The sequence below is a fragment of the Herpailurus yagouaroundi genome, unplaced genomic scaffold (assembly GCF_014898765.1).
Source record: "Herpailurus yagouaroundi ecotype Mexico unplaced genomic scaffold, PumYag 161, whole genome shotgun sequence".
NCBI lineage: Eukaryota > Metazoa > Chordata > Mammalia > Carnivora > Felidae > Herpailurus > Herpailurus yagouaroundi.
Window position 1 is genome coordinate 25,225,170 of NW_024412402.1, and position 13,196 is coordinate 25,238,365.

Genomic DNA, 13,196 nt, shown 5'->3' on the forward strand with positions numbered 1-13,196 from the left:
TTATATGCAAAATTTAACTAAAAATTGATCAAAGAGCAAAACATAACAGCTAAAATTACCAAACTCTGAAAACATAAATGTAAATCTTTGTGATAAATTAGGCAGTGATTTCTTAGCTATGACACCAAAAGCACAAACCAGAAAAAAAAAAAAAAATTGGATAGCTAGATTTCATGAAGGCTAAAATGTTTCATGCCTCAAAGAACACTATCAAGAAAGTGAAAATTTAACCCTCAGAATGAGAAAAAAAAGATATTTGCAAATCATATATCTAATAAGGAATTTGGATCCAAAATATATAAAGAACCCTTTCAACTCAAAAATATAGACAAATAATCCATTTTAAAAAATGGGCAAAGAACTTCTCCAAACAAGACATATAAATGGTCAATAAACACATGAAAATTTGCTTAACATCATGAGTCATTAGGAAAATGTAAATCAAAACCACAGTGAGAGACATACTTCACATCCACTAGGATGGCTACAATAAATAGACATGACAAGTGCTGGTAAGGATGTGGAGAAATAAGATTTATTACACATGCTAGTGGGATTGAAACATGATGTGACCACTCCGGAAAACAGTTTGGCAGTTCCTCAAAATGATAAAGGTAGAGTTAGCACATGACCCAGCAGCAGTTCCACTCCTAGGTACACACCCAAAAGGAATGAATATTTACATACAAAATTTGCACAGGAATGTTGATAGCACCATCATTCATAATCGCCAAAAGATGGAAACAACCCAAGTCCATCAACTGATAAACGAACCTTGAAAATGTTATGCTAAGAAGACATCCACAAAAAAAAAACATATTGTATGCTTCCATTTATGGAATGTCAAAAACAGGCAAATTGATAGAGACAGAAAGCTAATTCGTGATTGGCAAAGGCTGGAGGAGGGGGAGAATGGGGAGTAAATGCTAATGAGTACAGGGTTTCTTTTTGGCAAAGGAAATATTCTGAAAATTGATCAATTTTGTGAATACACTAAAAACCATTAAATCATAAACTTTATTTAAATGGTGTTTTATGGTATGTGAATTACATCTCAAAAACAAAACAAAAGACCCACCACAAAGAAAGCACTTAGCACTTAAGACTGGAGTCAACACATTCAACATTTTTCCAGAATAATTTTTTTTATATTTTAGAAACTCGGATAATATATAAATTGAATTACTGCTCATAATTTGAATAACACATGCTAATATCTAGCCATATAAATCCAATTCCATGCTAATCTTTCAGGCCAAAATAAATAATTATCCTCATGACACTTTACAGATTGACGTCAGTACTTATCTCACACCTTACTATTGTATATATATAAAAAAATATGTAAAATCTGTATACATGTATATTTATTATTCCCATTGCTCCCCAACAGATAGAACTATGTTTTATTAAAGTCAGTATCTACAATGCCTAGCACAGATTAGAAGGGACCAAATAAATGTTAACAGAATAAATTAATCTAATTATATAATTAAACCGCTATACACGTTTTCTCACTTATCTATCTTGAAAAACCACTTCTCTTAACATTATTTTCATAGACTGACAACACCCCTCTGTGAAAGGTGGAGAAAGTGTCAGATTCAGAAAGTGACAATTAGGGTGCTTTGCTGACTTCCATGTCTTAGTCAAGCAGCTATTTAGCAACAGAATTGATACAAGAACTCAGACTGCCTCTCCTTTCTAGTGTGTTTCCCACTATTTCATGCTATGTCATTTCACAGATGAATAAGGAGCCCAGAGAAGTAAAGTGACTTTCTCAAGATCACACAGCTAGACAGAAACAGAATCTAGGAGTAGGCTCCAGGTCTACCTACTATCTAGTCCATATTTGTTTTTTTCCCTCCTGAATCACATTAACACTTAAGCTATCCAGATTACTCGGGGTTCAGTAAGTCAATGAAGGAGATCAGGCATCCTTCGTATTCAGAATCCTGTGCTGGAGTCCATGGGAGAGAGGACCCCCACAACCATTCCATGTAGTAAATTTGGTTCATAATATTAATGAAGAGAACTTATAATCTAAATTCTGAATTGTCATTTTCAGTGGGAGCTTGGATTTACAGTTCCATATTATATATTAAAGGTGAACTCTGGGTTGCCTTAATCAGAGTCAAGATGACATAGTGAAAAAAGTACAAGAAATTAAAAACAGGAACAAGACTGGGTAGAATAATATTCTTCATCTTTTCCCTTTTTTTTGTGATGACTTTTCTACAAACACAAATTTAATCTGTGCTGTGCTTTCTCTAGTAGCTGGTCCCTTTTTGGTCAGCAATCCCAAGAGTTCACAATTGTCTTTAATAAATAAAATATTTGCTAATATTCTCTTAAGTATTACAGAAATACTGAGGTTCAGTACGTCCTAAGTGGAACATAGCTTGTTCTTTACCTTAAGATGAAACAGAATGCAAGGATATCAATTAAAGATATAATAAAATAAAAATTATTCCATTCTTAAGAAGAAAGAAAGATGTCCCAAAATTCTTCAGGATAAATTAGTCAGAAAAAAATTCTAAGTTTTTTAGACTCTACTTACAGTTGTTGAAATCCAACAGTTATTATTCATTCATCTGACAGTGATAAAATCTGACATACCCCCAGATCCATCAGTTTCACCACTGTTGTCTATACTGATCACTCCTGAGCCTCCAGAAGGGTTAAGTGTTTGCCTCTGATAGGGAAAAGCTTAAAAATAATAAATTTTAAAAAAGGCTCAGTCATTGAGGTAAGAAATTGTTATACCTCTTAATAATATAAGCCTGACATATTACACATTTAAATTACATATTACTGAAATGAATTTCGATTTCCTTGAAAAAGAAAAAAAGTTTAATATTAAAATAGGTAAATATGGAGACAGAAAAAAGCATGTCAAATACCCAGCAAGTCCTTTAAATAAAAAGACAATTATTCAATATTGGAAAATATATTGACCCATTACCTGCTGAATTTCTCAGTAAGGTACCAGGGTGGCTGTCTGCTCTTGAAACTGCAGGACCTAAAAATAAGCAGACACATAAGAGGGAAAAATGTCATAGTATCATAATCCCCAAGTAAATATTCAAAGTAATCAAAATCAAGATAATTAGGCCTAAACATAAGACAGATTCCAAACTGCTGAAAAGTAATAATGTTCTCCTCTGTATGCATTTGAAATGGATACTAGGCACAATACAGCCATTACCCAACAATGCAAAGTAGTGTATAGGCAGCCAACAATCTCACCTCTAAAACATGAATATCTAAAATACTTTAAAAGACCTCTCAAATGTATCAGGCTTGTCTACAGGCATACATTGTTTTATCACACTTCCCTTTATTGTGCTTCACAGAAACTACACTTAAATTGAGAGTCTGTGGTAACCATACATCATACAAGTCTATGGGTGCCATTTTTCCAACAGTATTTGCTTACTTTGTGTCTGTGCCATGTTTTGGTAATTCTCACAATATTTAAAACTTTTTCATATTTATGGTGATCTGTGATTAGTGATCTTCGACTTTACTATTATAATTGTTTTCAGGTACCATGAACCATACCCATACAACACAGCAAACTTAATACATGGTGTATGTGTTCTGACTGCAGATGTGAAAATATCAAGAGAAACAGAATCAGAAGTGGAGCTCAAAGATGTGACTGTGTTGCTGCCATCTCATGATAAAACTTGGAACAGATGAACAGCTCCTTCCTACAGACAAGCAAAGAAAGAGGTTTCTTGAGATGGGATCTACTCCTGGTGAAAGAGCTTTGACAACAAAGGATTTAGAATATCACATAAACTTAGTAGGTAAAGCAGCAGCAGGGTTTGAGAGGATGGACTCCAATTTTGGAAGAAGTTCTACTGTGGCTAAAATGCTATCAAACAGCACTACATGCTACAGACAAATCATTTGTGAAGAGTCAATTGATGAGGCAAACTTCACTGTCTTACTTTAAAAAATTGCCAAAGCCAACCACCCTCCAGCAACCAACACAGAGGCAAGACCCTCCACCAGCAAAGAGATTACAACTTGTTAAAAGCTCACATGATGGTTAGCATTTTTAGCAATAAAGGTTTTTTAGGTTTTTTTAGATTTTATTTTTAAGTAATCTCTCCACCCAATGTGGGGCTCGAACTTACAATCCCAAGTTCAAGAGTCACGTGCTCTAGCAACTGAGCCAGCCAGGTGCCCTAACAATAAAGTACTTTTAAATTATGATATGTACTTTTTTAAGGCATAATGCTAGTACCACTTAATAGACAACAGTGTAGTGTAAACATAGCTTTTGTATGCACTGGGAAACCAAAAAATTCATTTGACTTGCTTTATTGCAACGTACACTTCATTGTGGGTGGCCTGAAACCAAACTCAGAGTATCTCCAAGGTATGACTATGTTTAAAAAGTTATTCACATAAAATATACTGATACAGGTTTATGAGGTTAATAGTATATCATATTGTATCTATTACTTTTGCAACAACAAAGAATGATTCCCTTACAGTCCAGTTTCTCCACAAGCACAAGACAGGCTCCCTGTCACAACTGTCACCACACTTACTGTTAATCAGAAATTCCAGGATGCTCTCTGATGCAGTGGTAACAGACACCTCCAGGCAGTGTGCAAAACTGGACAGTGCCTTGCTGCGGACAGTTGGTGCTTTGTCTACACAACGGTCAAATATAATTTCCTGCACCAAGAACTTATGCTTTATGAACTTCTGATGCTCCAAGGAGAGAGTGTTATCTACCGCTCTTTCAGGCAGTTCCAACAGAGCTAAGACAACATCCAGAGTAAAAACCCTGTGTGGGATCTGATAAAACAAAATCATAAAAATCTCCATCAGACAGGAATAAATACCAAAGGATTCCTTGCATATTCAGATCTGGCTGTCAGGAGGTTGTTGAGTCAGGAACCAAGATTTTATGCAGACGTATCTCCTACCTTGGAACTTCGTGAATATCTGTAAAGCCAAGCAATGAATGTAGCATATTCCCTACTGGGAAGTTTGCTGAGCAGCTGGACCAGGGACTGGGCTGCATAGGTCCGGTACTCTGATTTGTCAATCACCTGAAACATACAGTGAGAGGCCATTCAGCCAATATCTACCTGTAGAACAACTGAGACACATGTTGTGACATAAGTGGAAAATTAGTGAATGTAACTATTTGGTGAATCTTTAAATGTTATAGGAATTACTAACAAATTTTAGGTTTTGGACACCTTTGAAAACTAACCTATAGGAAACTGATGAGCCTTCTCCTCAGGAATGCAAATTTAGCACATAATTTCAGAGAGTTTATGGACCTCCTACAATGTACTGGGTTCAAGGTAAGAATCCTCTGTCTAAACTGCTATAGAAATTTAAGGGATAATCATAAAAATTTGAACATTGGATATTTGATATTAAGAAATTATTATATATTTTCTTTGGTGTGTGGTGTATTTTGTGGTTATGTTTTTAAAGAGTCCTTACCCTTTAGAGACACATAGGAAATATTTAAGTTATCAATGGTTATGATAGAATTTGCTTCAAAAAAAACCCCCTGGAGTTCATACGTTTTGGGGAAGTTATACCTTATAGGTGTATTAATGCCATAAAATTGTTGAATATGGGTACACATCACTCTATTCTATTTATATATGTGAAATTTTCCAAAATAAAAAGGGTTTTTCACCCAAAATAGAATACTCTGTCGTGGTAACATGTAGTGAAAATATTAAATAAAACTACTCTCAGTAACGATAACAGACTCTTCCCCAAAACAAATATATACACAAACAAATGGGGCACCTGGGTGGCTCAGTTGGTTAAATGTCTGACTCTTGGTTTCAGCTCAGGTCATGATCTCACAGTTTGTGGGTTCGAGCCCCGCATTAGGCTCTGCACTGACACCATGGAGCCCGCTTGGGATTCTCTCTCTCTCTCTCTCTCTCTCTCTCTCTCTCTCTGCCCCTCCTTTGCTTGCTTGTGTGCTCTCTCAAAATAAATAAATAAACTTAAGGGGCGCCTGGGTGGCGCAGTCGGTTAAGCGTCCGACTTCAGCCAGGTCACGATCTCGCGGACCGTGAGTTCGAGCCCTGCGTCGGGCTCTGGGCTGATGGCTCAGAGCCTGGAGCCTGTTTCTGATTCTGTGTCTCCCTCTCTCTCTGCCCCTCCCCCGTTCATGCTCTGTCTCTCTCTGTCCCAAAAAAATAAATAAAACGTTAAAAAAAAAAAAATCAAAAAAATAAATAAATAAATAAATAAATAAACTTAAAAAAAACTTATTAAAAAAACAAACAAAAAAACCAAACACAGATATTTACCTTCATACATATATTTTTATCATTATTATTATTTTTGGAGAAATCTTTTTTAAAAATATTTATTTATTTATATTTGAGAGAGAGTGCATGCAGGGGAGTGGCAGAGAAGGAGAGAGAATCTCAAGCAGGCTCCGTGCCATCAGCTCAGGGCCTGACGCAAGACTCAAACTCACAAACTGTGAGATCATGACCTGAGCAAAAATCAATTGTTGGATACTTAACCAACTGAGCCACCCAGATGCCCTTTCATTATTATTATTACTAATACTATTAAAACAAATGGTACCTTGGCACAGATGTGCTGGAGTAAGATACGAAGGACTGGGAATATATTCTCCTTTAGTTCATCCACAAGTGAGCTATTAAAAAATAAATAAATAAAAACCACATTGTTTACAATACACCTATGACTACATAAAATAGCAATTTTTCTTGACTCTGTTCTCAAATACCATGACCCCTATATTTTAGAAAGCCTGAATACTGAAAATATTTACCCTGTATTGCAAACAGTGCCTCAGTGAATAAAGAATACAGTGTCACAGCAGAAAACCATTCACCACGTCCCATGTATTGTTTTAGAGAGCTGGTGCCAAGCAGACAACTACAGTCAGAGAGGAGCAAATTTGTAATTTTTGAATGACTCTTTTGACTATTTATTGAATTTCACATTAATACTGAAATACAGTATATCCTTTCAGGGTAAATAATAGATTAAGACACAGCACCACCGTGTGGTAGTTCGGTGAAATGCTACATTTCATTGGATTTGTAACAGTACCTGCCAAACTTTAACCCAAGATTACATAACGCCCAGATGTGACCCATCTTTATGCTAAGTTTATCTGTACCACTGGATGTATACTACTGAACTTGGAGACATTATAAACTGTTGATGGAAGAACCAAAAGTATCTTATGTACTTAATGTTTAAAAAATCTGTAGTCAAAATAAAATAAAAATACACCTAGCAAGAGATAGTTGCACAATGATCACGTGACAGTCTATACTTGGATTCCACCAACCACACCCCGTATCTCCAACAACACTGCATTCCTTGAATACCGGCAGGCATATACACACTCTCATATACTTACCACTTCATTCCACTCCCTCCACATTGCATGCCAAATATTCAATGAAGGAGGGAAAGAAAAGCCAATGACATAGCAAATATGTTTTCCCCAATAAAGCTGAGACACAGAAGTTTTTAGGTGAAGCTAAGTGATTCATGAGAGAAAACTGCTCTATCAATTATTACTAGAGAAGTAAAAATCAACTTAATTCTTCCCTTTAGGAAGTACTGCCTGTAGGGGGAGGGGGGATGGAAAAGTGAGAAGAAACAAGAAAAAGTGCAAAGGAACAAAAAGAAAGAGACACAGAGAAGACAGAAATAGAAAAGGGAAAAACAAGACAGACCTGTAAGAGAGGCAAACACCGAGGCAATGATAAAACATAAAAGAAATAACTGTCATTGCTCAGTGCCTGGCCTTACAGGCTGGTGGGAATCAAGCTGGAGGCTGGTGCTAGCCCATGAATTAGATTCTGTATCCCTCAACAAAGCCCCAGTGCAAAGGCTACCAACAGTGACCTAGACCACATGAACCACAGGAGCTCTGAGGTACTTTACTTTGATCCCAAAACCACAACAGGACAGAAATCTGTTAGTTTCCATAGGTGTCAGTAACCTCGGTAATACAGGGCCCAGAAGACTTAAGGGAGAGTGATAAAGAGAGTAAAATGCCAAGCTGTGTGTGCTTCACCTGATGAACTGCACTGCCTGGTTTCTACTGTTGATCACTGGTGATGTAACAGTAAGGGGAGCACGATGGGCTCCTTCGCCTGCTTCTACCATTAATATCACATTTAGCATTTGATGGAAAACACAACCTATAACCTGGAAGAGAAGAAAATTCTATTTAAGGCATGATTGAGAATTCAAGAGCCTCAAAGATAGACATGCAGACCACAGTAAACCATTCCAAGAAGATAAGTCAGATTAACACAGCTTTTGGGTGACCACTGGAAATGTTTCTTGGACAATTACCAAGTATTCAATCAACACATGATGAAAACAGTATGAAAACACTGCTTATAGATAATGACAGGAATATCATTTAGTTTCTCTCCTCACCCTCTCAAACTGCAGCCCTGAAATTAGGGCAAATAGAGAATTAATTGTCACTTCTAAACGGCAAAAAAATGCTACTGATAATCTCTCACAGAATCTCTTACAGAAACAAGAATACTGTACACTTGAATTTTCCTGAAGTTTACACTGCACCTTCCAACATTTCTCATATAATTTACTCACCTAACCAATTCATTCATTCTGTAAATAAAACATGTACTGAAAACCAAATATGTGGCAGGCATTGTGTTAAGTCATATTTATTACTAGATTTTACTATATTTGATCTTAAACCTCACAAAAACTGCAGGAGGTAAGCAAGGCATTCCTACTTCATATGTATTATTATTTCCACTTTACACCTAATAAAAGAGATTCCAAAGGTGAACTGCCCAAAGTCAAGTGATTAAAAGTCTGGCTGAACCCGACATTGTCTAACATCAAGTCAATACTTTCACAATTAAAAAAATCCTACATCTTTAGAGGCACTGTGGACCTAAAGGCATAAATTTCCCAATCCAGCTAATCTTTCCAATGTTATCAAGAGCATGGAAATTGAAAGCATTCATGTGAGTTCTAACACAGCCATACTTTAAACACAGAAATGATAACGGTATAATAAATTATAAAATATAGCACATTTTCTAAACAACAAGCATTATGCTCCGCATCTGAAGGGCATTCTTTCATTTACTCCTCCTGACACACCTAACAAGATTGAGGCTTTGGAAAGGCTGAGTACCTCATACAAGAATACACAGCTAGACAGGGTGGAGCCAGAATTGAAACACAGGTGTACAAAACCTGGCGCGAGAGCCTCAAACCTTCTTATTAACCACCATGTAACTCGCCCTAGAAATTATGTGTAGCACAGCCACCAAAAGTCATATGACTTCAGTCTATCACATTTTTGGCATGATCTTGTTTTATTAATGATATACAAGTGTATTAACACCATAATGCTAAAACATCCTTGACTCCAATGTTTAGATAGTGATACTGATAAGGCAGCTCAAGGGGCAAAATCCACATATGAGTACTAACCAGGAATGATAACTAGTAATATTTCTGTAGAATTCTCAACTAAAATGATATAAACATTTTAGAAATACTGAAGTGCACATGAAACTTGCCAAGCACTGCCAAGGAAAACTTGAAAATTCCATGACTGTCTAGTCTTTTCAGAACAACCTGGTAACTATTTCTCTAAATACAACACCCTGTTCAGTGTTCTTCCTACCTAATCTACACTGGAACCATTTTTTATGTATGAAACCTAACAATAATTTGCCATGGCCTCCAAGTATTTGAATATCAGTTTGGTTATGAAGAATAGGCAGCAAATAGAAGTGGTGATGCCTTTTATGCTACACATGATACGGAATCGTGAAAATGACCTAGTTAAAATGGCATCACATCAAATGCTGCCAATGGTTTTCCATTATGATTCAGATTCTTTCAATTCAACTAGGAACTAAATTAAGTCCTTGTCTCCTTTACCTTATCTCCCTCTCCATGAATTGGGGAGCATAGCAAATACAATCCATGATAGGCCAGTTCTGGTATGTACTTTGCTTGGTTAAGGCTTCTAAAGAAAAAGACAGAAGATTAGTTAACGGATATGATTTTATTTGGAATATTCACTAACCCTATAATCAACCACATCCAAATGAATAAACTCTATCTATGTGCCAATTAGGATAAAATACCATTTATACTTCTGTGAGATCAAAATTTATTACATTACATTTAAATTTCAGCATTGGAAGAATGAGAGCCTCACCTGGCCTGTGTAACATGAAATTCATGAAGAACTGGTTCAAAATTAGTTAATGCAACAAAGACCTAGAAAATAGAAGAAGAGGCCTGATTATTCCTATTCATTAAGTATTAGCCATCATCTCTGCCCTTCTGAGGTTGCCCCAAGGATTTTTGGAATTCTCACTTACTTCTATACAATTCTGTATACACTGTGGCTTTTCTTTCAGGGAAAACTTGGACAGAAGCCGTAAAAAATTCTTCAATAGGTGAAAGATGGCATTTCGAATTTGACAAAGGTCTCGGGCAGAAAAGCAAATACTTTCCTCATCTTCCTGTTCTTCTAGTTCATCCACCTAGATCATAAAGCAATATATAGGTGACTGCATAGTAATGCCTAACACTTTGTCCAATGGTTTTCATTTTTTTTTTTCCAACATTTTATTTATTTTTGGGACAGAGAGAGACAGAGCATGAACGGGGGAGGGGCAGAGAGAGAGGGAGACACAGAATCGGAAACAGGCTCCAGGCTCTGAGCCATCAGCCCAGAGCCTGACGCGGGGCTCGAACTCCCGGACCGCGAGATCGTGACCTGGCTGAAGTCGGACGCTTAACCGACTGCGCCACCCAGGCGCCCCTGTCCAATGGTTTTCAATGTACTCAGATCAAGTCCGTTAAACTCCAGGTGGTTGCTGAGCTTCTGAGGTTATGGGACCCTGATCGGGTCCCTTAACTGCTCTGTCTCCACAGCCAGAACAGTAAATCATTGGACTAGATGACTGTACAGTAGTTTTGAGCTCTGCATTTTTGTGTCAATGGGAATTCTTATGTTTCTTGAAAGTTTTCTCTACCTAGTCAGCACACAAGAATTTGGAATTAATGTTATTCCATTATGCTCTTATGGACATGAGTCCTCAGGATACTTCAACCATCCTCTCTGATGACAACAGATGATGTGCAAATATACATGTTCGGATGTTGTCAAGCATACCTGGGAACAAGGCTGGGGAGAGATTATGGGGAGGCTGGAAAGATGAAAAGGTAGAGATATATATTCTCAGCAGTAAATGAAGCCTGAGAAGCAACTTAAAGTCACACTGGAAACCTGATGATGCTTTAGGATCATTTGGTTATAATCACAATGCCTGAAACCATATTTTAATATAAAGTTAACTCTTATATCACAATCATGTGTTGGTACAGATACATTTTATTATTCTACTTACTTCTTACCTCAATATCTTCTTTCCTGGGTGGCTTTCCTCTTTTCCTATTTCCTCTTGGATTAGCCTCAGTGTTCTTAGGCTGTTCTTTCTTTCTTTTCCGATTCAAGTTAGATTCCTGAGGCCAACTCTTCTTTAGAATCTGAATACATTTGTCAAACATCACCTGGTGGAATACTTGATTGGCTACACTGCCTATTCATAAAGAATAAAAGTGGGTTAGATTTGTCTTTTTTTTTTTTTTTTAAGTTTACGTATTTGAGAAAGACAGAGACAGTGCAAGTGGGGGAAGGGCAGAGAGAGAGGGAGAGAGAGACAATCCCAAGCAAGTTCCATGCTGCCAGTGCAGAGCCTGACGCGGGCCCCAAACTCTTGAAACCACGCGATCACGCATGAACTGAACCAAAACCAAGAGCTGGATGCTTAACCGATTAAGTCACCCAGGTGTCCCAAAAATAAAAAGAATTTTTAAAAAAGGATGTCATTAATGCATTGAATATATGTAGACACTAGTCTGTTTTATAATTTACTACCATGAAATACATACAAATCTATCATAAAAGTTACAGTTTATCAAAACTTACACACACAACACTTACAGGCTGTATGTGGTGAAATGCATGGTTGAGAGAAATATAAACATAAAAATGCAGTGTTAAGTTATAATGGCATACAGCTACTGTACTACTGTCATAATTTTATACCTCCCATTCATAGTGCAATGAGCTTGAATACTGTGGGTACCCACTTAACACCATTTGATGCTAATCATCTCAGTATAAGCAGATTGTCTCTACAGTAAACTGTGTATTGCAGGAAAAAGTGATCTCTCGCAGTTTTTGAGTATTTTTCACTGTGTTTAGTCCAGTGCTGCAAACTGTGAACAACACCATGGAGCCCATACGAAGTGCCACTAGTGAAGTGCTCACAAGAAACAAAGAGAATTCATGACATTACAAGGAGCAGCCTGACTTCGGATTCTGTCTCTCTCCTGCACTGACAGCACAGAGCCTGCTTCGGATTCTCTGTCTCTCTCCCTCTCCGCACCCCCCCTGCTTGTACTCTCTTTCTCAAAATAAACATTAAAAAAAAAAAGAAAAGAAAAGAAAGTGCAGCTTTATGTGGGTGCAGGATTGTTATTAGAAAGCTATACCTATATGATTCAAGAAAAAGCAAAGTCATTATATGACAACTTAACGCAAAAGGAAGGTGAAGGATCTAAAGTAAGAGAATTTAATGTCAGCAAAGGATGGTTTAATAACTTTAGAAAGAGATTTGGCTTAAAAAAGTGTCAGCTTTTTTAACAGCTTCCACCAACCAAAAGGCAAGCAGACAAGTTCCCAGACACCTTTAAGAAAATCACTGAGGAGAAAGGACATCTGCCTGAACAAGTTTTTAATGCAGACAGAAGTGCCTGATTCTGGAGAAAAACATCACAAAGGACATTTATTAGTTGAGGGAGAGAAGCAAACACCAGGATTTAAGGTAGGAAGGGATAGGTTAGCTCTACTGTTTTGTGCAAATGCAGTCAGGTTTATCATCAAGACTGCACTTTTCTATATAGTTGCTAACCCTAGAGCCTTGAAGGGAAAAGATAAACACTAGTTGACAGTCCTGTGGTTTTAAAACAAGAAGGCCTAGATAATGAGAACCCATTTTTTGGATTGGTTCCATTGATGCTTTGTCCCTGAAGTCAGGAAGTACCCTGCCAATAAATGACTGCCTTTTAAAGTTCTTTTGATATTGGACAAAGCCCTTGGCCACCCA

At 37.1% G+C, this 13,196-nt stretch overlaps 1 protein-coding gene across 3 annotated transcripts in view; it reads right to left on the reverse strand.

The window, feature by feature from the left end:
- NCAPD3 (non-SMC condensin II complex subunit D3) overlaps positions 1 to 13,196 on the reverse strand; it is a 66,216-nt gene that overhangs the window by 42,126 nt on the left and 10,894 nt on the right. For 2 of the 3 annotated variants that reach the window (XM_040483583.1, XM_040483582.1), the window contains exons 4-13: positions 11,440 to 11,624; positions 10,398 to 10,562; positions 10,232 to 10,293; positions 9,949 to 10,036; positions 8,081 to 8,214; positions 6,604 to 6,676; positions 4,953 to 5,078; positions 4,569 to 4,821; positions 2,966 to 3,022; positions 2,620 to 2,709 (exon numbers count right to left, since the gene is read on the reverse strand). In XM_040483583.1, the coding sequence (XP_040339517.1) occupies positions 2,620 to 2,709; positions 2,966 to 3,022; positions 4,569 to 4,821; positions 4,953 to 5,078; positions 6,604 to 6,676; positions 8,081 to 8,214; positions 9,949 to 10,036; positions 10,232 to 10,293; positions 10,398 to 10,562; positions 11,440 to 11,624 (1,233 nt within the window). The remainder of the gene's footprint in view (positions 1 to 2,619; positions 2,710 to 2,965; positions 3,023 to 4,568; positions 4,822 to 4,952; positions 5,079 to 6,603; positions 6,677 to 8,080; positions 8,215 to 9,948; positions 10,037 to 10,231; positions 10,294 to 10,397; positions 10,563 to 11,439; positions 11,625 to 13,196) is intronic. The other variant, XM_040483584.1, reaches the window with a different exon arrangement.